Raw genomic sequence first — 27,533 nt, 5'->3', positions numbered from 1 at the left:
GACTTTTACCTACCTCATTTGAGGGGCCCAGGGAGGTTGGGCTATAGGGTTATTTTGGGAACAGCTCCTCGGATCTGAAAACCTTGTTAGGGTAGCACTGACCTTTCCACCAGAGGAGGAGGGCAGGATCAGGAGAAGGGGGCGGGGGCTGCAGAAGAGAGACAGGCAGACCCCACACACCCACCAGAACTGCGAAAGGAGCCAGCTGAGCATTTGGAGTGATAGCCTTGCCTTGGGGAACTCAGTACAGTCCCGGGCGCTCAGAGGGGGATTTCCCCCTTACTGGAACTGGTTAAAGAGTCTTCACCCCTATCCTTTCTTTCCCCAGTAACCTCCCCAGTGAGGTTTCTTAAAGGGACCATGCAACTTTTCCAGTCCTCCCTACAACTGCCTCTGGAGTTACACTTTGAGGAATGTGTTGAGGGATGTGAAATCTTTTCTGCCTGTTTGTCTTAGAAGCAACAGTTCCTCTGCTCCCTCAGAGTGATTCTTGAGTGAGCGTTGGGGGTCCTCTCTGCCTGTCATTTACAGACAGACACACACTACCTACACCTTGGTTCTCTGGACTTCAGACCTGGGCAAGATCATGTTCATACCACATTGGAGCCGCATCCTAAGTGTGAAGGTACAGCCCTGAGCCAGGACTGGAAAGGGGCTGGGGGGTGGAGCCCTGGGGCTCCCCCCCAGGCTTGAGCTGGAGGGCGGAGAGGAAGCCGGGGGCTACGATGAGATGAGTGGAGGCCGCTTTGACTTTGATGATGGTGGTGCATACTGTGGGGGCTGGCAAGATGGCAAGGCCCACGGGCATGGGCTCTGCACAGGACCCAAGGGACAGGGCGAGTATTCTGGTTCCTGGAACTTTGGCTTTGAAGTGGTGGGCATCTATACCTGGCCCAGCGGCAACACCTATGAGGGTTACTGGTGCCAAGGCAAGAGGCATGGGCTGGGGATAGAGACCAAGGGGCGCTGGCTGTACAAGGGTGAGTGGACTCACGGCTTCAAGGGGCGCTATGGTACCCGGCAGAGCTCAAGCAGTGGAGCCAAGTATGAAGGCACTTGGAATAACGGACTTCAGGATGGCTATGGCACTGAGACCTATGCAGATGGAGGTATGTTGGACCTGCGGCCAGCAGAGCAACAGAGAAAATATGAAAGGGAAGGGGAAAACGGAATAGAGAATGTTTGACCTGGAAGACAAAGAGAGGCTTTGGAATATGTCAAATTGAGGCAACTTGCGCATATATTCTGTGCATAAAGCATTAATTGCCCTTATAGGTGGTAGGGTGTGATAAAGAGAAATAGACAGGAATCAGGAGACCTGGGTTCCAGTTCTAACTCTACCACTGACTGTGTCTCTTTGGGCAAGATACTTCCTCTTTTTGTGTCCCAATTTTGAGCCTCAGTTGAGGGGGTTGGACCAGGTGGTTCCTAAAGTCCCTTCTCTAGCTCTGATGCTATGATAATTTACTCTAGCAGAAAGAGGAAGTGGTATGGATGATTCAAAAGCATTAGAATTTTTAAAATGTTTCTTTGGCTTTAGAATGTATGATATATTTTTTGGTACCAGACTTGCTTTCTATAGGCTAACATTTAAAATAGTTTGCATCCTAGGAGCACACAATGAACCACTCTCCACCTTCTGCTTTCTGTGAGTGTGGAACAAGGCAAGGGGAAGCAGGTCTAGCATGAAAATTTTGCTCTAGATAATCAAAAGTTGACTTAATAATGTGACTGAGTATGCAAGTAGCCTTGTTACTAAATATGGACTTGCATTTTCAGGGAGGAGGTATACTTGCTAATTGATAGATGTACTCTGTGTTTATACCCACATATTGTATGAGTATGGATGTGTGGGGCACTTCATTGACTCGGGGGTATTGTGCAGCAAGAGAGTAACAATGAGCCTAGGTGTCTGTAAAGTGTGATAAATTCAGAATATGTTCATTGAGAAGTGGGTGTTCAACAAGAGACTTCCAGCCACTACATTTTACTGTTTCCTTTACCAAGGAGAGAGTAGGCTGTATACTAATGGTACCACCTTGGCTTAAATAAAGTATTATGTGATATGTGTAAAGTTAGATCCATCTGTTTTGAGAAACATCTTATTTCTATTACCAATCCATCAATCCATCATTATTAAGCTCCTGTTGTGTCTGACCCTGTACTCAACACTATAAGGAATAAAGAGATATTTAAGGCAGTCTCTTCAAAACATAAGTTCAGTCTGTTTGGGCAGATAAGATTGATGTTCATGACTCCCATGTATGTAACACTTTACAGTTTAGTCAACCAATCATGCACACTTTACAACGTGCATTCCCATCACCCTTCTTTGATCCTTACAATAACCTTGTGAGGCAAACAGTGTAAATATCTCCATTTTAGAGATAAGGAAATAGCTCAGAGAGAGAATGTGACTTGTCCATAGTCATCAGTCCAAGTAATGATGGAGCCAGGGCTGGAACTCAGCCCTGGCGAGGGGGAGATAGCTAACAGTAAATGACAGGGTTAAGATCTAAAAGGATCCACAAGGATCTTGACAGACCACAGGTTCCCCACCACTAGAGAGAATTGGGCTTGATCTAGAAAGATAAATTGAATAGGGACAAATGTAAAGTCTTGTACTTAGGTACCCAAAATCCCAACCCCCCCAAAAAAAACTCAAGCCAAAATCTCACAAGTACACGGTAGAGGGAACAAGGCTAGACAGCAATGGTTCCAAGAAAGATCCAAGAGTTTTAGTGGAACTTGGAACTCAGGTGTTCCAAGTTCCATCCTATGTAGAAAAATACAACTATTCTCCCCACTCTATTCCTTGTGTCTATAAACTATCTGAGAATTCAGAAAACATCGCCATGCCTTCTCAGTGACTAGGTCTATAGGTTGGGCCACCCAGTCATTTCTTCTTCCATCGCTGTTACCTGTCCTTCAGCAGTTATCCTTTGGGCCCTATATTTGAACAGTGGTCCAGAATGTTGCCCTGTGAGATCCTGTAGGTGCACACAGAGTTGAGGGAAAACTCTGATCCCAAGGCTTGTTACCAGCTGGTTAGGGCAACATTCCTTCCTGCCATGGCCATATATAGCAAGCCTAAAAAAAGCTGCTGATTGGTGCCGGGGTGGGGGAGGGGGCAGGGGGACTCACACTTGAAAATCAACTCTTCAGCTATGTGCTGCCATTCTCATGGTATTTCAGAGGTTCTCTTGGAACCCAGCATGCCTTATAAGAGATCAAACCATGGAATGTCAGAGCTGGAAAGGGCTTTAAAACATAGAATATCATCTAAAAGGAATGTTGGAGATATTTTAGCTCGACCTCCTAGTTTTATAGATGGAGAAACTGAGGCCCAGAGGAAGGGAAATAGTTTGACCAAAGTCACACAGCAACAGCAACTACTATGCGCAAGTCATATGAAGATAAAAGAATAGTATCTATTTTCCTGACATTTACATTCTATTGAGGAATACAACATACGTATTATAATGGCTGACACTTACATAGTGTTTTACAGTTTGCAGATCAAATAGGTTTAAAAAAAATATTCTCAAGAACCGTGTTAGGTAGGTGGTATGGGTGTTGTCCCCATTTTACAATTAGAGAGATGAAACTCAGAAAGGTGACCTGGTCTGTTCGTGGTCACCCAAGGTAGTAGGTGTCTGGAGGCAGAACATGTAGAAAAAGAAGTAAAATAGGAAGGAATATGATGAACGATTGGAGGGGATCAGGGAAGGCTTCACAGAGGAGACAGCACCTAAGGTGAGCCTCAAAGAAAAGGGAGATTGTGAGAGGCAGAGATGAGGAAGGATGGCATGAGGGAGTGTGGGGAGAGAAGATGGGAGAGAAGAAATGGGGGAAAGAGGGAATGAGGGGGGAAGGAGAAGAAGATGGGGAAGGAAAAAGGGATGATAGAGTAGGGGGAAAAGAGGGGAAGACAACAGTCTTCAAGCTATAGTTATGTAAGCTTGATTTTGATTCCTGGGAAAATCCTAAAAGTTACGTAAGCTTGATTTTGATTCCTGGGAAAATCCTAAAAGATTCTCCTTAAAGAGGATGGTTGCTGAACATCTAGAAAGGGAAATGGTTCTTCATCAAGAACAGGTCATACCAGGGGCAGCTAGGTATGACCCTGGGCAAGTCACTTAACCCTGATTGCCTCCAAAAAAAAAAGAAAGAAAGAAAGAAAGAAAGAAAAGAAAAAGAAAAGGTAATACTTGATTAAACCCGTTTCCTTTTTTTAATGTAGATTTACCAAACTAGTAGATAAGAGGAATGCTGTAGATATAGTTTACCTAGGTCTTATCAAAGCTTTCAATAAACTATCTCATAGTATTCTTGTGGAGTAGAGTTGACTAGACATTAATACAGTCAGATGGATTTGGAGCTAGCTGGACGGCCAGAATGAAGGAGTAGTTGGTCATGATTCAAAGTCAACACAGGCAGGAAGTTGCAAATGTAGTACCTTAGGGATCTGCGCTTGACCCTGTGAGATTTAACATTTTTATTGGTGACTTGAATAAAGGCATAGATGATATCTCATCAGAGGGATGGCGAGGGGGAGATAGCTAACAGTAAATGACAGGGTTAAGATCTAAAAGGATCCACAAGGATCTTGACAGACCACAGGTTCCCCACCGCTAGAGAGAATTGGGCTTGATCTAGAAAGATAAATTGAATAGGGACAAATATAAAGTCTTGTACTTAGGTACCCAAAATCCCAACCCCCCCCCACCAAAAAACTCAAGCCAAAACCTTCACAAGTACAAGGTAGAGGGAACAAGGCTAGACAGCAATGGTTCCAAGAAAGATCCAAGAGTTTTAGTGGACTTCATGTTCAATATGAGTCGATTTGGTTTGACATCTAAAAAAGCTAATGCAAACTTGGGTTTTAGGAGGGTTAGTTAGTCAACTAGTTACCCTGTACTCTGCCATCTTCATACCTCATTAATTGGGTTATGTTTAGTTCTAAGCACCATGGCTTAAGGACATTGGTAAACAGGAAAATATTAAGAAAAGGGCAACCAGGATGGTGAAGGCCTTGAGTCCATGACATATGAGGATCAGCTGAAGGGACTGGGCATCTTTAGTGTGGAGAAAAAACTTAGGGGGGACATGATAGTTGTCTTCCAGTATTTGAGGGGCTTCCCTGTGGGAGAAGGATTAGATTTGTTATTTGGTGGATGAAGGCTGAACCAGAAACAATATGTAGAAGTTGCAAAGAGACAAATTTAGGATGTTCCAGAAAAAATGCCTAACAATGGGATGGGAGGAAGGGAAAGGAATAAGCATTTATTAAGCGCCTATTGTGTGCCAAGTACCATGCAAAGCACTTTGCAAATATTATCTCATTTGATTCTCATAACAGCCCTGGGAGGTAGGTGCTATTATTATCATCTCCAGGTTTGAGGAAACCGAAGGAGGCAGAGGTTAAGTGACTTGCCCTGGGTCACACCGCTAGTGGGGGTCTGAGGCTGGATTTAAACTCAGGTCATCCTGATTCTAGGCCCAGCACTCTGTATAGTGCTCCATTTAGCTCCCAAAATGGAATGGTCAGCTTCTAGAGGTGGTGGGTTCCCTCTCCTTAGAGGTCTTCAAGTAGACAATGGGTGATCACTTGTCAGGTATGTTGTAGTGGGGATGACTTTTGAATATGAGTCAGACTAGGTGGCTGCTGAAGTCTCTTCAGACTCCCAGATTCTTTGATTCTGTGTTTCTGAATTGTGAAAATGCATGGATCAGGAATGTTGATTTGTGGGGAAAGCCAGTAATCCAGTTTGGCTGGAATGCAGAGTTATAAGCAACTAGGAGGTACAATGGATAGAGCACTGGGCCTGGAGCCAGGAAGACTCATCTTTCTGAGTTCAAGTCTGGCCTCAGACACTTACTAGCTGTGTGACTCTGAGCAAGTCACTTAACCCTGTTTGCCTCAGTTTCCTCATCTGTCAAATGAGCTGGAGAAGGAAATGGCAAACCACTGCAGTACCTTTGCCAAGAAAACCCCGAATGGGGTCATGAAAAGTCAGAGAGAGCTGAAAAGTGACAGCAAATACAATGAAACATGAGGATGGAAAAGTAGGTTGATGACAAATTATAGAGTACCTTAGCTAACAGGATGAAGAGTTTGTATTTCATAGAAATCCCTTGTTTCCTCTGAAACTCAGTTCAAGCCTCACCTTCATGAAGCCTTTCTTTATTTCCTGAAAATGAATTCCTGAAATTTATATTTATTATATATGTATACATATGAATATGTATATACTAATATATGCACGTGTGATCTTAAATAGAATATAAACTTCTTGAGGGCAGGAACTGCTTCATTTTTGGCACCTAGTACAGTGCTTGTCATTTAGTAAATACTTGTTGATTGATTCATACTAGAAACAACAGAACATCACTGAAGGATTTTGAATAAGCAAATGACATGGTCAGATTTTTGTATTAGGAAGTTCATTTTGGCCGTTGCATGGAATATGGATTGAGAGAGAAGAGATTGGAAGGTGGGAGTTCAGTTAGGAGGCTATTACAACAGTTCTGGTGAGGTGATGAGAGTCTGAACTAATATACTAGCTATGTGAGTGAAGAAAAAGGAAAGATGATCAAAACCAAGATTTGTGAACCGAGTGGATATTGAAGAGGAGGGAGAAAGAGCAGGTAAGAATGACTCTGAAGCTATGAACCTGGCTGGTTGGGAGAAGATAGGGGTGTCCTCAGTGGAAATCAGGGAGTTTGGAACAGGAGTGAGTTTGAAGAGGAAGATAAATTCTGCTTTGGACACATTGAATTTGAGATGTTTATGGGATAAGCAGAGAAGAGAAGGGGATGGAATTTAATTTACCAAGTATCTGTTAGACATATGGAACTAGCGTCCAGGAGAGAGATTAGGATTGGCTTCGTAGAGTCACAAAATTATAGATTTGGGAGTCATCTCTGTAGATTGTGTCACTGAAAACTATGGAAATTAATGAGGTCATCAAAGGAGACAATGCCCAGGACAGGATGTTGGGAGGACACTCACACTTGAAGTTGGACTATGATCTAGCAAAATAAACTAAGAAGAAATGGTTAGACAAGTAGAAGGAGAACTCAGGGAGAAGAGCATCACCAAAGCCAAGGAATGACAGGATATTCAGGAAGAGGGAGTGGTGAACAATATGAAAAACAATCTTTTCTGACTTCTTCCCTACTGTCTATATCCTTCCCCTTTACCTCCCTTTTATTGCCCCCTCCTTCTGTAGATATTCTGGATCTCATCTCTCTCATGGTGGGGAAGTGGGTGGGTATTGCATTTTAAGTTGTAAGGCATTGGATGATAGAGTTAGGATTCTAAAACTATCTGGACAGGCTAGAACAATGGGTCCAAGAAGGTTTATGTGATTCACTAAGAACCATGCTTAATATAGAAGGAATGAATCATATCTATGCATCTGTCAGCTCATTGATGCAGATATTCCTTTTAACAGTACAAATTGCAAACCTCCCATGACTTCTCATTCTATGTGACTCTTTCCTTGTTGCCCTATGAGTCCTCCATGGGATTTCCACCCAGCACATGGGAAGCCTCCTTCTAGGTCTCTTAACACTCCTTGGGTACCAATAAAGCACATAGAATGTCTCTCACTCTGTATGATCAACTCAACTCCTTTTCTGGTCTCATAACTCTGATACCATCTTTTGTGCCCATTATTCACAATTTTTGGTTGTTAATGTACTGTCTATTTATGTCTGCTATATGGTTTTCCATTGCCCTTTGAGCAAGCTGTAATTTTGATATTCTGGAGATTGTACTATTTGTTGCATGATTTATAGTTATATGTTATCACTGGAAGACTAATGGTTTAAAAAAGCTACAATTTTTTTGAGAGAGAAATTTGGGGTCACTGAGAAATAGTTTAGTGCTTTCAAATACAATCCAGCCTATTTTCTTCCTCAGATCTAGGTCCAGTTCACAGAATCTTAGAGTTGTAAGGAACCTCAAAGACCATCTAGTCTAGTCCATTTCTGATCAAGAATCTCCTCTACAGTGTCACTGACGAGTGGTCATTTGGTCTGCTTGAAGACCTGCAGGAAGGGGAAAACCACTACTTCCTGAATCATCCATTTGATTCTACTCTTACACAGCCCTAATTAGGAGGAAATAAATGTTTCTTTCATTGAGCCAAAATTGACCTTTCTGCAACTTCTACTCATTGCTCCTCGTTCTTCCTTTTGGAACCAAACAGAATAAATCCAGCACCTCTTCTGTATGATGGCCTTCAAATACTTGAAGACACCTAGCGCATCCTCCTAAGTCTTCACATCTCTGAGCTAAATAACCCCAGGTTTCTGCTACCAGTCTTTATCTGGTTTCCAATCCTATCAGTGTTCTGGTTGCCTCCTCTGGTCACATTCCAGAAACATATCCTTCCTAAAATATATTGCTTAGAACAGAACAAAGTATTCCAGATGTTATCTAGCTAGGGCAGAGTATGATAATAGGATTATCATCTCCCTTCTACTAGACATTATGCCTCCCTTAATGCAGCCTAGAGTAATATTAACCTTCCTGACTGCCTCATCACACTGCTGACTCACATGAGTTTGCCGTCTGCTTAAAAACTCTGGATTTTCTTTCACCCACACATCTAGCACTGTCTCTCTCATCTTCTTCTTGTAAAGCTGATTGTTTTGGAATCTAGATGAAAGCTTTGCTTTTATCTCTGTTAAATTGTATTTTATAAGACTCAGCCCATTGTTCTAGGCTGTCAAGATATTTTTGGATCCTAAATCTGTCATCTAACGTTTTAGCTATTTCTCCCGATTTCATCATCTGCAAATTTGACGAGCATACCATCTATGCCTCCATGTATGTCATTGATAATATTTTTATTAATAATATAGTCACAGACATATTCATGGGGCACCCTGCTGAAGACCTCTTTCCAAGTTTACATCAATCCATTAATGATGACTCTTTGAATCTGATTAATCATACAGCTCTAATTGTACTATCATCTATTTCACATCTATCGATATTGTCCACAAGAATAGAATAAGAGACTTAGTTAAATTATTGACTAAAATATAGGTCTCTTGTGCCTACAACATTCCCCTTCTTTACCAGGCTGGTTACAGAGAGAGAGACAGAAAGATGGAGAGAGAGAGAGAGATTGAGAGAGAGAAAGAAGAAGGAGGAGGACGAGGAGGAGAGAAGAAAGGAAAGGAAGAAAGGAAGAAAGACAAATGAGTTTTATTTTGGATGAACTCTTCTTCATATTCATTTGTATATATCTCTCTAAGATATATATTTATATGGAACAGCTTCATAGGATGTCCCTCTATCTATATATTATAGTCTTAAGGGGTGGGGAACCTGCTCTTGAGAAACATAATCTAGTAAAAGGGATGAGACAAATAATAACATTTATATAGCACTTTAAGGATTACGAAGTGCTTGAGGCAGCTAGGTGGTGCAGATAGAGCACCAGCCCTGGAGTCAGGAGGACCTGAGTTCAAATCTAGCCTCAGACACTTGAAACTTACTAGCTGTGTGACCCTGGGCAAGCCATTTAACCCCATTGCCTAGCCAAAAAAAAAAAGGATTACAAAGTGCTTTACGTAAGTTGGTTCATTTGTTACTCATAACAATCCTATAAGACAGGTGCTATCATTATCCCCATCTTCCAGATAAAGAAACTGAGGCCAAAAGAGGTTGAATGATTTGCCCAGGGACACACAGTTAATGTATAAGACAGAATTTGAATTCAGGTCTTGCAGATTCCAAGTCCAGCACTATGTACCATTTAGCTGCCTCAAATCACATTATCAAATACATAGACCATTATAATTGCATGTTTGTTCAGTCATTTCAGTCCTGTCTGCTTCTCCTTGACCCCATTTGGGGTTTTCTTGGCAAAGATACTGGAGTGGTTTGCCATTCCTTCTCCGGCTCATTTTACAGGTGAGGAACCAAGGCAAACAGGGTTAAGTGATTTGCCAATGGTCACACAGCTAGTAAGTGACTGAGGCTGGATTTGAACCTAGTACTCTGTGCCACCTGGCTGCCCTGTATAAGACAGGTCCAAATAAAACGGCACTTAAAAAGGGAGAGATCACTTGTTGCTGGGAGTTTGGCAGGGGTAATCAAAGAAAGCTCCCTTTTAGTTCAATCAGAGGTGTCTAGAAATTAGTGAGGTCATAGCCATTCTGGCTCAGAAAGTCCTTCCCATCTGTTCCTTAGAAGTTAGAAGTCAAGAGTATTAGCTTTTCAAAGCACTTTCATACCCATCTCATTTGAGGGCAAGGATTATGAGGCCATGCTAGATTGTCAGGATGGGATTTTAAAATTTAGAGCGTGATGAGGCTGTGAGAGATCACCTTGTTCAACTCCCTCCTTTTTTCAGATGATGAAACTGGAGCCCAGAAAAGTGAAGTGATTTGCATACAATTCATCAGTGAGTGTAGAGTCTTGGGTATAGTAAGTATTTAATGTTTGTTGAGTAAGTGAACATTCCCATTGTATAGATGAGAAAACCAAGACTCAAGAAAGTGAAGTCACACCTCCCTCTCTACCCTCTTTAACCTCTCATCCTCCCCCCTAAAATAATAAATTAATTCTTATTATTTAGACCATGAATGGGAGGAGAATTTTAGGTTTCATGGTAAAGGGAGCTTTATAAATATAGTCAACATTTCTATAGGACTATACAGTTACAAAGTGCTTTAAAAATATTATCTCATTTGATCCTTACAACCTGGTGAGGTTGGTACAAGTATTAGCATTTTATTTTGTGGTGAAGTAACTGAAGCCTAGAGAAGAGGAATGATTTGTCTAAGGATTTACAGCGAATCAGTGAAGGAACTAGAACCTGAGTCCAGGGGTGTTTTTGTTTTTGTTTTAAATTTTACTATTAGTTGCTTTTGTTTTTAATACCATAGGTATTTCACCATAACCCCCTCCCCACCATAGAATCTGTCCTAATAACAAAGAAAAAATTTCAGCAAAGCCAACAGAAGCAATGATTGTAGCTGTGTGTGTATGTGTGTGTGTATAAAGTATATACACTGCGTACATGAAATATATCTGTATGTGTATATCTCTTCGTGTATACATAAAATATATGTTTATATACATATACATACATATATGAACTTCCAAATATGTAACACCACCACCCACCTTTCTACTGAAAGGATGAAGATGTGTTTTCCTTATCAGTTCTCCAGAACCAAGATTATTCACTACAATTCATCCACTTTTGTGGTTGTTATAATTTGCATTCTTGTAGTCATTGTGTATATCATCCTCTTAGATCTGCTTTGTTTTTTCACTATGCATCACTTCATATAAATCATCTGTATTTTTCCAAATTCTTCATATTTGTTGTTTCTTATGTCACAATAATATTCCATTACATTCATATGCTGCAATATATTTAATCATTTCCCAGTCTATGGGCACCCATTTTCTTTTCCTTTTTTTTGGCTACCTCAAAAGTGTTGCTGTGAATATTTTGTTGTATCTAGGATATTTCTTGACCTCCTGGGAGTATTTGCCTAATAGTGAGATCAGAGGGTCTAAAGCAGTTTTGTGACTCTTTGCAAATTAATTTCCAGGTTGGTGGGACCAATCAATAGCTCTACCAACCAGTATATTCATGTACTGGTCATCCTGTAGCACCTCCAACACTGTATTTTTTGACATCTTTGTCAAGGAAGCTAGGTCTTCTTCAAGCCCAGGGCTCTTTCCCTCACATCTTTCTGCCTTACTGTCAAACTCTCAAACCATATTTCCCACAGGCAAACCATTTCCTTAATTTACGTACAAGGCTCTGCCAAGGAGACTGACTTTTTTATTTGCTCATAGAGTGGATGGGACTAGAAGGGAAGTGTGTCTTTAACTCTGGAGAAGAGCCAAGTCAGGGTTCAGGATGTATTTCTAAACTTAGAAGATTTAGAATTGGCAAGGACCTTAGGGATTATCTGGTCCAATACCCTTATTTTGCAAATGGGAAAATTGAGACCTAGAGAGACTGACATGCTCAAAGATATGTAGGGATTGTTACGTAGTTCCCCTGACTTCAAATCCATTATTTTTTGGTTTTTGGTCTCTCAGCCCATCAGACCTTCAGGGAGGCAGGGTAGTGTAAAAGTAAGAGCACTAGCCTCGGAGTTTAGCTCGTACCACACCATGTCAGCTTCAGTCTGGAAGGCTGTCAGCACTCTGGGGGAGGGGATAGGGAAGATGTCAGTCTCATTGTCAAGTATTTCTGTGAAGTGTAATGGGTAATTAATTAAAGATTGTCTGAAAGCCAAGGCATATTGGAGCCATGAGGTCCTAGGGTCAGAGTTCTCCTCTCTGTAATATGCAACCCAATCCTTTCTACCGAGAGTGTAAAAATAGTCCAAGTCAGCCTTGATGCTTTGGGTGGCATGCAATAGTCTCTTCAAGCCAGAGAGTGTTGACTTTCAGCACAGGCGGTTTTAGATGGGAAGTGAAAGACTGTGATCCCAGGCTTGTAGATAGCAACAGAAACTTTCTGCCTTCGTGAACATTCCTTATGAAGCATGGTAGAAAGACCAGCTGGATTACGGGCCAAAAGAACTGAACCAGAGTCCCAGCTCTGTCACTAATTCACTGTGTGCTCTTGGGAAAGTCACTTCCTTCATTTCTTCATCTGAAAAATATAGATTAATAGCCCTAGTGTGAATGTGTTAATGAATGTGAATGTTTTCTTTTAACTCTTTGGAGTCTGGTGTCTAATGTTCTATGCTAATTAAGGATAGAGGTCATGTTAGGGAGGGTTTCTTGGATCATTTCCCATCTTTAGCCATACAAGGACCATCGTTGACTCTTATCACTTAGCTCTGCTCCTGACATGAGCCAGACCATGTCTTTGCCATGAGACTGAGTCTGTCTGCAGTGTGAACTCCAGATGCCCTGATGTGAACTCCTGAGCATCTAGCCCTACCCTAGGGTCACCAGGATTCTGGTCAAATTGCTCATTCCTGTGTCATATGCACTTCCATTTTAATGTCAGAGAATCTGAGTTAAAACGTACCTCAAAAACTATCTTGTCTATCTGCTATCATGACAGGACTTCACCCCCCCATAGTGTCCTAGGCTAGGAATGTGATAGTGCTATTGTCAGACCAAATCTATACTATTGTAATCTGTTCTAAGTGTCACATTTTAGAAAGGACACTGATAAATTAGAGAGTGTCCTGAGGAGGGCAACAAGGCCCTAAGTTCCTGCCATATAAGGATCTGTTGAAATAACTGAGGAAAGTGAGACATGATAGTTGTCTTGAAGGGTTTAAAAGTCTGTCCATATGAAAAATGAATTAAGCTTGTCCTGCTTGACCCCAGAGGGTTTAACTAGGAATAGTGGGTGGAATTGGTAGAGAGAGATTTGGGCTTTTGAGAAAAGGAAAAATGACCAATTAGAGCTATCCAGAATAGAGTAGGCTGCCTTGAAAGGCAGTGAGTTGCCTGTCACTGAGTTCTTTGGGTGGAAGCTGGGCGACCACGTTTTGGAAATATTTTGGGGGGGCATTTCTTTTTTTTTTTTGTTAGGCAATTGGGGTTAAGTGACTTGCCCAGCGTCACACAGCTTGTAAGTTTCAAGTGTTTGATCTGAGGCCGGATTTGAACTCAGGTCCTCCTGACTTCAGGGCTGGTGCTCTATCCACTGTGCCACCTAGCTACCCCAGTAGGGGGATTCTTGTTCAGGTATGCATTGGACAAGATGGCCTATAAGGCCCCTTCTGACTCTGAGATTCTGTGATTCCCTTGCCAGTGATCCAGCCTCCACTTCATCATCTCTACTGAGAGGAAACTCTCTACTTCCTGAGGTAGCCCATTTCTACTTCTGGACAGCCCTAATTGCCAAGAAGCTTTGCCTTATGTGAAGCCAAAAAAATGTCTGCAACTTCTAGCCTTTGCCTTGAGTTCTGCTTTCTACATCCAAGAAGAAAGAGTCTAATTCCCTTCTCTGTGTGATGGCCCTTCAAATACCTGAAGATAGCCTTCATGTCACCTTCCCTGCCACTCTTCTCTTCTCTAAGCTAGGTATCTCTAGTTCTTTTAACTAATCTTAATATGTTGTAGTCTCTAGTCTGGGGAGCCCTTTTCTATATCTAATACAGTTTGAAAGTGTTCTTCCTAAAACGTGGTACCCCAAACTAGATAGATGTGGCTTGACTAGAACACAGGAGGATACTGTGCCTCTTTTAGTAAGGCCTAATATATATTAGGCCTTACATTTTGGGGTTGCCAGGTTACATTGTTGAATCCTATTGAGGTTGTAGTCCACAAATACCAAACATTATGCCCCCTCCCCATCAATCTTTTTTACATAAACTATTGTCTAGCCATGTTTTTCTTATCCCCTGCTTATAAAGTTGATTACTTGTACCCAAGGGTAGGCCTTTACATTGATCTCCATTAAATTTTATTTTATTAGATTTGTCCTATTGTTCTAACATTTTTGGATCCTCATTGTGTCACTCAATATGTTAGCTATCACTTTTAATCTTGTGTCAGCTACAAATTCAACAAATACGACACCAATACTTTCATTCAAATCATTGATAAAAATGGTGAATAGAAAAGGACCAAGGACAGATCTCTGGACCACTCCCTTAGAAACCTCCCCCCAAGGTGACATCATCACCAGTCCATTATCCCTCCCCTTCTTTGCAGAGGTGGGGGACTTGGTGTGGAACATCATGTATACTCTAGATTCAGCTAATATGTTAATTAGTTTTCCTGAACTCCTTCTCCTTCCTTTTTTTTTTTTTAAATATTCTTTGTTACAAGGGTTGGTTCTCTGGGTAGGGGAAGAATATATTTGGAAATGAAGGCAATATAAAAACAAAACAGTTCAATTTAAAAATTCATTAATGACTGACTATTGTTTAGGTATGGTCACTTAACTGGTTTTAAAGTCCCTTTACTATTATCTGGACCACATCTCCCCATTTTGTCTATGTGGACAAAATGAAAAAAAAATGTTAATGCTTTGCTGAAATCCAGGTATATATCATCTATGGAATTTCTCTGATTTATCAGTCAGTCTAACGAGCTTGTCCAAAAAAAAAGAAAGGACTAAATGTAAGATCATACGTTAGAGCTGGGAAGGACCTCAGGTCATCTAATCCTATTTCTACTCAAAACATGAATCTCTGCTGGACAGGTAAGTAAGTGGTCATCCAGCCTCCTCTTGAATACCTTCAGTGATGGGCAACTCACTGCCTACCAAGGCATCCCTTTCTATTGTTTGGCAGCTCTAGTTGTCAAAAAGTTCTTTTTTATTTTTTATTGAACTGCCTTTCTATAACTTTTAAGGGTTCTGGTTCTGCACTCTGGAACTGTAGAGAACAAATGAAATCCTTCTTGTACATGATTAATCTTTAGCTATTTGAAGACAGTCAATCATATCTCCCTCAAAGTCTTGTCTTCTTCAGATTGAACACCTCTGGTTCCTTCCAGTGATCCTCTGACGGCAGGGTCCAAACTCCCTCTACATCCTGGTCACTTGGTCTAGGCTCCAGCTTAGCAACTTCTCCCCTCCAAGATAATACTTTGCTGGAAATATGAAAATGACTTCATTAAGCCACCCACCTGGTATCACTGTCTTCATTTAAATCTGTTCTGGTTCCTTTACTTCCACCTTGCCTCTGACCATTAGAAATGCAAACTTCAGACAATTTTTCTATCCAGAGAATGCTACTGAGTTGAAGTTTGTGCTCCCCAATTCCATTCCTATCACTGGAAGGGCATTCCTAGCTGAGGTGCCAAGGTCTTTTTTCTCTAATAGCGATGATAATGATGGTAAGGAGAGTAGGTCCTGTTTCTATAGCACTCTAGGCTTTGCAGCATGCTTTCCTCACAACATCCTTGTGTATTATTATCGGATTTACAGGTATAAAAAACAGGCTCAGAAATGTTGAAATTTTTCCATAGTAGTACTGTTAGTAAATGTTTGAGCCAGGATTTGAGCCAGGCTCCGTCTCCTAACTGTTTCCATTACAGTATGTCATCTCATAGAACGTTAAGAATTAAAAGGAACTTTAAGAGACCTTATAGTTCAATCCCCCAATTTAACAGAAGAAGAAAATAGGGAACACAGAGGGAATATGGTTCATCTAAAGTCACACAACTAGTGGGGAGGGGGCAGGCAAAACCAAAATTAGAACTCAGTTCACTGGATATCCAGTCCTGTGATCTTGTCACTGTATCATAATATAAAATTTCTGAGGACTTGTTTGAATTCCTGAAATAGTATCTGTGTCAGAGCCCCAAAGCAACTGTTGCCTTGCAGTCGATGTTTTACAGGAAAAAAATGAACACTGTTCCAGAGTCCCACTTTGGTTTCTGGTACATGAAAGAGTGATTATAATGGAGCAACCCCCATAAAACAAAGAATGTTAGAGCTGGGAAGGCCCCAGGAACACAGAAGGTCAGAGGACTCTTAGGGTGTTAGTAGAGGGGTCCTTAAGAAATCTTGTCCAACCCCCTCAAGTGCGGTAAATTTCCTAGGCTTTTTTTCTGCCTAGCAAAGGCAGAGTACTATGGGGCTCAGACCTCTTGCTCCTTTTCTTGGTAAGTACAATCTATGGGTTCTTCCCCAGGCATTTGAAAGGAGGAAACACCCACAGCAACAGAGTCATGAATCCATTGAAGAATACAGTTAGGTGGAAAGAGGATTAGATTGTTCCATTTGACCCCAGATGACAGAATTGGACCGATGGATGCTAAGAGATTATCATATTAATCGAGGCATGAAGGAATGAGGGTACAGACTAGGGTGATCATAGTGGGATTGAATTTGGAGGAAAAAGAAATTCATGTTTAAGTATAGGTTGTATATGTAGATAACCTCTGAGCTCCCTCTCTACTCTGAGATTCCATGATGCTGAGATGCAGGGAGTGAGATTTCTGTTCAATGTAACAAAAGTTTTCCTAACAGCTAGAGCTATCCCAAAATGGGATGGGTTGCTAGTGAAATAGTAGGTAAGGAGTTTCCCAAAACTGGAAATCTTTGAGTAGAAGATAGATGATCCTTTGTCAGGGATCATAGAAAGGATTCCTATGCAGGGATGGGTTGAAATATATGACCTCTGAGTCCAACTCAGAGGTTCTATGACTGATTCCTGGAAGAGGCTCTTATTAACCTCCCAGGCTGTAGAACCTGAAGACTCACTTATTTTTTTTCTTATAATCCTTGGTACAACCCACCCAGGGATAAGGAGTCAGTGCATTCCTTGCTGAGGTGGGTAGAACAACTTTTAAAAAATTCCTGGTAGGGGATTATCTTCATCCTGACTCTAAGATGATGGTGGGGTAAGAGATGGGGGCGGAGGTGAGTTAACAACTTTCTCATCTTAATGGAGATATTGAGTCTTGGACCAATAACCTTATCCACTCGAATCAATGCAGTTTGACCCAGGGTCAAGTTGAGTGAATTACACTGGTCCAATTTAAACAGTCTAGGCTAGAGAGGATGACTGGGGTTAGCTGTGTGACCTTGGGTGAGTCATTTCCAGTTGTGTGCTGGACCTGGCTCATGCTGACTGAGAGACAGTTATTAAATGTTCAGTGTGAGCATTACCCTTGAAACTGGCAAACGCTACAAATCAGGGCTTGACATTGTTTTGTGGATCATCTCTAGGCTCAGCTAAGTGTTGGAATAAATGTTAGCAATGCAAATTAAACTTAAAACTCGGTCATGATTGCTTTTTTTTTCCCCAAACAATAGCCACTCGTTAAACATTTACCAGCACAGCTCAGGTCACTCCCCATTTTGGACAATTGCCTCTTTTCTCAAATAAGAAATTGGATCAAATTATAATAGCCCATATTTCTAAATCACTTTGATGTTAACAAAGTACTTTCCTCACAAGCGCCCTGTGATGTAGGTATTATTTGTATTTGACGGATGAGCACCTGCCTCCCAGGACTGTTGTAGGGATCAAATGAGATAATATGTGGAAAGTGCTTTGCAAATCAAACCTTAAAGTGCTACATGAGCACTAGCTTAAAAGTACCATATGAGTACTTTTCAGTCATTTTTCAGTTGGATCCAACTCTCTGTGACTCCATTTGAAGTTTTCTTGGCAAAGACACTGGAATGGTTTGCCATTTCCTTCTCCAGCTCATTTTATAGACAAGGGAACTGAGGCAAAGAGGGCTGAGTGACTCGCCCAGGGTCACACAGCTAGTAAATGTCTGAGGCCAGATTTGAACTTAGGAAGATGAGTCTCCCTGATTCCAAGCCTAGTGCTTTGTGCACTATGGCACCACCTAGCTGTCCATAAAAAATACTACTACTACTACTACTACTTATGATGATGATGATGATGATGATGATGATGATGATGATGATGATGTCAGCTAGGTGGTACAGTGGTTAGAATCAGGGCCTGGAGTCAGGAAGACCTGAGTTCAAATATAGCCCCAGACACTTACTAGCTGTGTGACCTTGGGCAAGTCACTTAAACCTGTTTGCCTCAAGTTCTTCATCTGTAAAATGAGCTGGAGAAGCAAATGGCAAACCACTCCAGCATCTTTGCCAAGAAAACCCCAAGTGGGGTCACAAAGAGTAAGACAACTAAAAACAACTGAACCAAAAAAAAGGGGGATAATAATAGTATCTACCTCACAGGGTTGTTATGAGGATTAAATGAGATAATAATTATAAAGTGCTTAGTACTTGTCACACAGTAGGTGCTTTATAAATGCTTATTATTATCATTATTGCTGTGAGGAAGAGGAGGAGGAGGAGGAAGCCAGGACTCTGAGACAGGTGACTGGTACCTATCGCTAATAAATGGCAGAACTTGATCTTGAACCCAAGGCCCACTCCAAGGCCAGGTTATTTTGTACTGCCCACACTACCACTGCACGAGCCTAGTTCCCTGCAGTCCCTGCAGAGTACTGTCACATCTCAGAGAGTGGGGCAGGGGCAGCCCACACCAGGTGTGAGAGGTTTTGACACTTTGCTCCTGCCTCTGAAGTCTGGTTCTCTCCCTGTTGTTATTCCAGGGTCTGCAGCACAAGGGCCTCTCAGCTAGGAACCAGCAAAGTTCCTAATATATCTGGGCTGTGTCCTGCTCAGTTGGCAGAAGCCACTCTCTCATTGCAATTGTGCCTTAAAGGGACCCCGCTAGCCCTTTTCACCTCAAATTCAATACACCTGCATTTCATAGAGCGGATTTCAGAGTCTGTTATTAAAATGATCACCACATCCTTTACTCCCTGTTTTCTCTACCCTCTTTTTGTGTTCTCCTTTCTCCCTCTGTTTCCATTTATCTATCTTATTCTTTCCCTCCATTCTTCTTTCTCTCTCTCTTCTTTTCTTCTCCAAGCCAGGCTGGGGCCTCAGGCAGGTTTGTAAATGAACTGAACTTTTGGCCTGATAGTAGGAGGTGCTCAGCAAAGTAGTCCTCCTAAGCCACCATGAAAAACCCTGGCTAAGTCAGAGTCCACCGAGGATAAAAAGGACCCCATATTCTTGTTCCTAGAGTTACTGATTATTGCTAGGAACTATGATCTATTGAGGAGCAGCTAGGTGGCACAGTGGATAGAGTACTGGCCTTGGAATAAGGAAGGCTCATCTTCATGAGTTCAAATCTGGTCTCAGACAATTATTAGCTATGTGACCTTGGGCAAGTCACTTCGCCCTGTTTGCCTCAGTTTCCTCCTCTGTAAAATGAGCTGGAGGAGGAAATGGAAAACACTCTAGAATCTTTGCCAAGAAAACCCCAAAATGGGGTCACAAAAAGTTGGACATGACTGAAAAACAACTTAAAAGGGGGTAAAAGTGATCTGTAGATGGAAACAAGGACCCAAGGAGAAAGAGGGTAGGGAAATGGAGGTAGGAAAGAGTAGGGCCAATGGAGTTTGGTCTGTCCTGGTTGACTTTGGGGGATATACATGTTGTCAATGTTGCTTTAGTGGACTTTACAGAGACAGCACTGAAGAATACTTTAAAGTTGAGGTGGGAAAATGGAGGTTTTCCTGGGAGAATTGGATTGGATGTAGAAGTTTAAGGAGAAAGGAACAAGGGACATTACTATTTTTTTTTTAAACTGAAGCTGTTCAAAAGAAGGAAATCACTTAGTAGTGTAGTAGAAAGAGCTGACTGAGAACAGGAAACTTAAGGCCCTAACTCTTCCATTAACTTTGAATGACTTTGGACAAGTTATTTCTCATCAGGTTTTCATTTCCTCCTTGGTAAAGTAGGGTTGAGGATGGGGGCAGGAGCTGAAATAGAAGTGAGGAGAAGATGGTCAGATTAGGTATTCTCCTAAAGTCCCTTCTGGTTCTAACATTCCATGTCCCAGCTCTGCCATGCACTTGCTATGAGAACTTGATGAAATCATTTCCTCCTCTCTCTGGTTCTCTGTTTCTTCCTCTGAGAATGAGAGGATTGGACTAGCATGGGGAATAGGCATTTATATAGCACCTACTACATGTCAGGCACTGTGCTTAGCACTTTACAAATATCTCATTTGATTCTCACAACAACCCTGTGAGGTGGGTGCTGTTACTATCCCCATTTTGCAGTTTAGGAAACTGAGGCAGATAGAAGTTAAATGACTTATCCAGGGCCACACAGCTAATAAGTGTCAAATTTGAACTCAGGTCTTCCTGACTCCAAATCCAGTACTCCATCCACTGAACCATCAGAAGATTTCCAAGGTATTTTCCAGGTCTAATCCTAACATTTCCTCTAGTAATGATATATTGTGATTCTTTAACAAATGAGAACTTTGGGGGTATGAGAGGGGTTTCAGGTTAACTCTGAAAGTAGAGGATAGTTTCTTCCCCTGCCTACTAAGCCATCCCCAGCCCAGGTGTGTCAGGCATGTGAATGAGACATGGGCTCTAAGGATGGGCTGAACTGGCAAAGTGATAGTTCTGGTAGCCGCTGGCAAGAGGAGGCTTTTACATTTGTGATCTAGAAATCAACACCAGATTCTGTTACCAATTTCTGCCCCTAGGCAAGACCCAAACCAACCAGGTTCCTGGATCTCACTCCTGAGATTCTCAGTGGCTACAGCACCTCTAAAATTAGTTTACAGAGAGAACAGGGCAGAACTGCCCTGGCTACGAGTACAGGCTTTGCTTGTGGGGAGACATCTCTCTTAGAAGGCAAGAGACCTCCAGAGATAACTCTCTTCCACCCACAAACCCAAGACCCCTATTCAGAATAGTGAAAGGACCTTCAAATTCAGTCGTGGTAGTAGTAGTAGTAGTAGTAGTAGTAGTAGTAGTGGTGGTGGTGGTGGTGGTGGTGGTGGTGGTGATAGTAATTATTACTCATTATTACTTTTACTTTTAAACTTTTATATTACTATTTTACTTTTCTTGCTAATGATATTAAAAGTAACAATAAGTGACATTTCTATAACCCTTTGAAGTACATAAAGCACTTTAACATACGTTTGATTAATTTCATCCTTCCAGTAGCTCTGTGAGGTACAGTATAAGAAGACAGGAATTTCAGGAATAATGTATACAGTCCAGCAGTATGGGAATTATCCCTGTTTCCCAGTTCAGGGCAAAAGTGACTTGCCCGTGGCCAGACAGCTAGTAAATGCCAGAAGCTGGATTCAAACCCAGGTCTTCTTGTCCCACATCCACTACTGTCATCCATGATACTGTGATTCCTTTTTATTGGCCTCCCATTTTATACCCCATACACTATATCATCAATCATTCAGTCAGCATTTGTTAAACACCTTCTATGTGTTAGGCACTGTGGTACATGCTGAGGATACATATATAAAAGTGAGACCATCTGAGAGGCAGCATAGCTTCCTTGATTGATCGATCGATCTGTCAAAAACTGGCTTCTGAGTCAGGAATACCTGAATCTGACACACACCGACTGTGAGACCCTGAGGAAGTCAATTAACCTCTCACTGCCCCAGGCAGCTCTCTAAGACCTCTCTAAGACTGCAGAGAAGGAGCCAATTTGCTTTGATAGAGGAAGTTCCTTATCAGGAGCTCCCAATACTGGAAAAAAAAAAAAACAAACCACAAGTCAGTCTGCTCCCTACCCAAAAGAACAAAAGTAAAAGCAAAAAAGGGTGTGACACTTCCTGCCTTCAAGGAGCTTACATCCCACCAGAGGATGTGAATAGATACATAAATATAGGATATATACAAAACATTTATAGTGGCTGGGCATAGGGACTAACCTCTGGAGAATCAAGAAAAGTATCTTAAAGGAGGTATTGCTTGAGCTGAACCTTGAAGGAAATTCTGAGTTTCAAGAGCTGGAGGAGAGAAGAGAGAGCATTCCAGGGGTGGGGGCCAGTCTGTGCAGAGGTAGGGTGGTAGCATGGAAAGTCATGTGTGGATAATGGCAAGTAGGCCACTGGCTGGCCTGTTCACAGAGTGTCTTTAAGGATGAATAATATGTAATTCCTGGGGGGGAAATAGTCAAGGGCCAGCCTGTGATGGGCTTTAAATGCCAAGTAGAATTCTATTTTATCCTTATGCAATGGAGAACCAGTGAAGCTTCTTGAAGAGAGGAACGAGACAGTCAGGCCTGCGCTGTAGAAGCATCACTTTGGAAGCTGCATGGAAGATGATTAGTCAGTCAGCAAACATTTATTAAGCCCTTCTAATGTGCCAGGCACTGTGCTAAGCATTAGGAATATAAAAACAATAAAAACAGAAAGGTAGTCTGAGCTCTCAGGGAACTTAAATTGTAATGGGGGAAGACAGCAGATAAAAGGAAGCTCAAAAGAGAAAGGGGGTAGGTAGGTACTTGGCAGGACCATGATGGGAAAGTTCAGAGATGGGAAGCCTGGTGGGAAATTTAGAGATGGCTGGCCTGAGATAGGTGAGGGGAGGGCTAGGGACAACATCCTGGGATTTACCCCTGCATAGTGACCATCCTGGGTCACTGTGATATAGTGACGAATGATAACCCAATGAAGGATACCGAGGATAGGCCAGGATAAGAACACGACAGAGCCATGTCCAGAAAGCCAAGGGAGAAGAGAGTACCGTCAAAGAGAGGGTGAGTAACAATATCAAATGCTTCAGAAAAGTCAAGAAACATGAGGACTTTTTTAAAAAAAATTGGATTTAGCCATCAAAAGATTCTGGTTGTTGTGGTTTCTTGGTTTGTTGTGGCAGGATTGTTTCAAAGAATTCAGTCAGACCACCTCTAACTCAAGTACAGGCATTTATTGGGAATGATGCCTCCAATGGGTTGAGTTCCAAGAGGAATCAGCAACTTAGACAACACAGGCAAATTTATAGTGCAATGATGCTGATTACATGATAAAAATTATGAATACTTAAAAAGGCAGGAGGGAGTTGTTAAGGGATTAGGTAATGGGGAGGGATCCTAGCCTCGGTAGAACTGAGCATGCTATTACCCACAATGCATACAGAAAAACTCATTGGGGGGCATTCATATATGGCAATGATATTATAATAAGCCTCTCTAAGTCATAAGTTTACTCTGGGTCAATTCTTTACTATTATTGCAAAGGTGCTTGCTTAGGGAAAGTCCCTACTATTGTTTTGGGGTTCACATCCTGCTCAGGCATCCTGGTGGTGCTGCTTTCTGATTGGCTGGCTATTGTGGTCCTGTCTAAGATTAGATGGATGTGGTTGTGGTTGAGTACATGGACACACCTGCTGTTTCTGTGGGAAATATGAGGAATGGGTCTGGGGGCAGTGGCTAGCTAGAAGCAGTCCATCACATGGACACATCTGCTGTCTAGTGGGGTATGACATCATGGACATACCTGCTGTTCCAGTGAGACGTATCTGGGGAAGTTAGGATATTGAGTTGGGAGGTGGGGGCAGCGGCTGAGATCCCATCGCATGGACACACTTGCTGTTTCTGTGAGAAATATGAGTCCATGGACATACCTGATATTCTAGTGAACAATGAGGCATATATGAGGAAGTTAGGATATTGGTGGGGGAGGTAGGTAGGGCAGTGGCTATATTGAGTCTGGGGGCTTGTGGTGTGGTTAAAGCCGGACTGTATGGTTAAATCAGGGCATGCCTGCTGTTCAGTGGGACCCATAAGGAAGTTGGAATATTGGGGCTGGGGGCAGCTTTATTAGGATTCCATCACTGGTGACCTAGGAGACAGCAGTAGGGTAGGAACAGAATCCAGATAGCAAAAGACTGGGACATGAATGAAAAGTGAGAAAGTGGAAGCAAAGGTGTAGATGGCTTTTTCTAAAAGTTAAACTGCGAAAGGGAAGAGAGAGATAGGATGATAGCTTAATAGGTGGTAGGACCAAAGGTAGGATTTTTTTAAAAGGATCAATTGGGGGAGATCTGGGCCTGTTCGAAGGGAGTAGGGAAGGAGCCAATGGACAAGGAGAGGTGGAACATCAGAGAGGCAGGAGTGATTGAAGGCAGAAAGCTCTTCATGTTACTGTGTATTATTCCCTCTAATCAACTCTAAGTTTTAGGAGGACAGGAGTTGTCTTATCTAAACTTTGTATCACTCCTAGTGGCTAGCATCTAGGTGCTCAGTATACACTTCTTGTTGAGTCATTTCTGTCCTGTCTGACTCTTTATAATTCCATTTGGAGTTTTCTTTGCAAAGATACTGGAATGGTTTGCCATTTCCTTCTCCAGCTCATTTTACAGATGAGGAAACTGAGGCAAACAGGGTTAAGTGACTTGCTCAGAGTCGCTCGGCTCGGTTAAATTTGAACTCAGGTCTTCCAGTCTCTATCCGTTGTGCCACTTAGGTCTAGGTGCTCTGTATACAGTAAGCACCTAAAAAATGTTTTCTGGACTGAATTGAAATCATCTAGTGAAAAATTATCTAGGGAAAAGAACACCAAATTTCAGTTCCGCAGACTTGACTTCAAATCTTTGCTATCTGCGTGAACACTGGAAGGGCCTTTGTTTTGATGTTTTCAGTCCATATGTACTTATGCATTTTTTAAGAGCATAATCTTGTCTTACCCTCAAAGGACAGATACCAGCACCTCTGTTTCCTTTTGATTTCTCACGAGCTAAGTTTCTACATACTTGGGAAAGGTTGGCATCCCATAATCAATTAATTAGCATTCTTTATTAAATATTTCCTTATTAGTGCCAGGCAGTATGCTGGGTGCTGCAATAAGAAAAAACAAAAACCACTAAAGGAGGCATTGGGAACCCTGGAATTTTGTCATGGCCTTGAGCAAATTGTTGAATTTCCCTGGGCCTTGGTTTTCTCTTCCTATTGTAAATGAGCTCTTCTCAGTGTCTAGGCCCAGGCTTTTATACTGATACAACATCCTAAAGAGGGAATCATATAATCCCAACCCTTCACTTTACTGATGAGAAAACTCAGGCCCAGATAACGTAAGGGAACTGCAGAAGGTCACAAAGAGAGGGAGAAGAGCTGGCAAGAAAACCCAGGTTTCCCAATCCCCACAGCCAGGGTTCTTTCTACTCTACCCTGCTTACCGACCATGAGGGTTAAATGAAAGAATAAATACAAAGGTGCTTTTAAAATGCAGAGAGCCTATAGGAAGAAGAGAATGAAAGAAGCATTTATGAGCACCTACTATGTACCAGGCACTGTGCTAAGCACTTTATAAATATTGTCTCATTTGAGCCTCACAACAACTCTGGGAGGAGGTAATGAGGCTGTTATTATCTCCCCTTTATAGTGGAGGAAACTAAGGCAAGTAGAGGTCAAGTGACTTGCCCAGGGTCACATAGGTAGTTAGTGTCAGATGAAGGAAATTTGCACTCAGGTCTTCCTGACTCCAGGTCCAGAGTCCATTATCCATTGTACTACCTGGATGTCCCCTGGAAGGGACCATAGAGATGATCTAACCCATTCTCTTCATTTTATTGATGGGGAAACTGAGGCTTCAAGTGGGCAAGTGACTTGATCAGTGTCACATAGCCAGGTAGAGATAAAGCTAAGACTAGGATTAGGGCCTAGGTCTCACTCAGTCCTGTGCTCTCTCTCCTGGGATTTATAGGTGGCTGTTCCTACCAGCATAAAACCTGGGCCCAGGAGCTAACCTGATTTTTCTTCTCTTTCCTTAGGAACATATCAAGGCCAGTTTACCAATGGCATGCGCCATGGTTATGGCATCCGGCAGAGCGTCCCATATGGCATGGCAGTGGTAGTCCGTTCACCACTCCGAACATCCCTCTCTTCCCTACGAAGTGAACATAGCAATGGAACCCTGGCCCAGCAGGATGCTCCCTCTACCCCCATGGATGGCACCACCCTGGCTACCCCCACCATCTCCCGTGGTGGCTTTGCCCTTAGCCTCTACACCAATGCAGAGGCTGCTGCCAAGCTCCCTCGGGGCAGTGGTGGCTTCTTCCAGAGAGGTTCCCTACTGGGGAAACTGAGGCACTCAGAGTCACGGAGCTCTCTGGCCAGCCAGAAGAGCCGGGTCAGCTTCCTGAAGAGTGACCTGAGTTCAGCGGCCAGCGATGCAGCCTCCACTACCAGCCTGGGAGAAGGGGCTGAGGCGGAGGACTTTGCCCCATTTGAGTCTGACATTGATGCTACCACCACAGAGACCTACATGGGGGAGTGGAAAAATGACAAGCGGTCAGGCTTTGGGGTCAGCGAGCGTTCCAGTGGGCTGAAGTATGAGGGTGAGTGGCTGGACAACCTGAGGCACGGCTACGGCTGTACCACCCTGCCTGATGGCAAGAAGGAGGAAGGGAAGTACAGGCACAATGTGCTGGTCAAGGGCATGAAGAAACGTGTTCTCGCCCTCAAGAGCACCAAAATTCGGCAGAAGGTGGACCATAGCGTGGAGGGGGCTCAGCGGGCAGCGGCCATTGCCCGCCAGAAGTCAGAGATTGCAGCCTCCAGGTAGGACCCAGGGGGGTTACCAAAGATAGCAACCAGGAGATGGGGAGGCTCTTCTGGGAGGGTGAGACCGTAGGATTAAGCTTTGAAGGATCCAAGAGATCTTCTAGTCTGACTCCCTAATTTTACAAATGAGGAAGCAATTTGGCCAAGGTTATACAGGTGGTTAGTAGCAGTGCTGGGATTTGAACCAATTCTATGGTCTTTTCACTATCTATACCTCCTTGCACAAGGTAAGGAAAAATGAGGCTCCAGGTCAGAGAGAAAGCAGGCAGATCCAATCTTATCTGAAGTTTTTTTCCTCTTCTGCTCTATTGACCCTTTCTAATCAGTTCTCTTGAAATACTGGAGGGCAAGCTTTCTATCTCTCACCAAAAATACAACTAGTCCAGGCCTATCCCAGATACTGTCTTCTCTTAGCTCATTCAGAGACAGAGAGGAGTTTTCAGAAAGGCTTTACTAGTATTTTAAAGTAAGCGACACACAGACTTAAGAGTATTGAATTGGTAAGTCATAGAACTTGGGAATCTTTTCCTAGGATAAAAGGTGGCTGATTCTATAGTGGGAAGAACAATGCATTTGGACTCCCAGGCCTCAGCTTCTGCCACAACTAGATCACACAGTGGATAGAGCCCTGGACCTAGATATAGGAAGACCTGAATTCTTATTAGCTACGGGATAATCACTGGGAAAGTCATTTAACCTCACCCCCCCCCC

General features: G+C 42.5%; 1 protein-coding gene across 1 annotated transcript; it reads left to right on the top strand.

Annotated features, from left to right (window-relative positions):
* The first annotated feature begins 110 nt into the window (after positions 1–110).
* JPH2 (junctophilin 2) lies at positions 111–26,823 on the top strand. The gene is made up of 2 exons (XM_027850742.1): positions 111–1,109; positions 26,030–26,823. The coding sequence occupies exons 1-2, from the start codon at positions 731–733 to the stop codon at positions 26,821–26,823; spliced, it is 1,173 nt and encodes a 390-aa protein (XP_027706543.1). The 5' UTR covers positions 111–730.
* Positions 26,824–27,533: the final 710 nt, after the last annotated feature.

The sequence above is a fragment of the Vombatus ursinus genome, unplaced genomic scaffold, assembly GCF_900497805.2.
Source record: "Vombatus ursinus unplaced genomic scaffold, bare-nosed wombat genome assembly UNPS02000580.1, whole genome shotgun sequence".
In the NCBI taxonomy this organism is placed as follows: domain Eukaryota; kingdom Metazoa; phylum Chordata; class Mammalia; order Diprotodontia; family Vombatidae; genus Vombatus; species Vombatus ursinus.
The sequence above is the reverse complement of the archived record's forward strand: the minus strand, read 5'-3'. Positions and strand labels throughout refer to the sequence as shown.

What these genes read in the sequence shown, in the direction of transcription:
- JPH2 (XM_027850742.1), top strand. Translation starts at nt 731, where the DNA reads ATGAGTGGAGGCCGCTTTGACTTTGATGATGGTGGTGCATACTGTGGG. An exon ending in TGAGACCTATGCAGATGGAG is followed by an intron (nt 1,110 to 26,029) that starts GTATGTTGGACC and finishes CTCTTTCCTTAG; the next exon opens with GAACATATCAAGGCCAGTTT.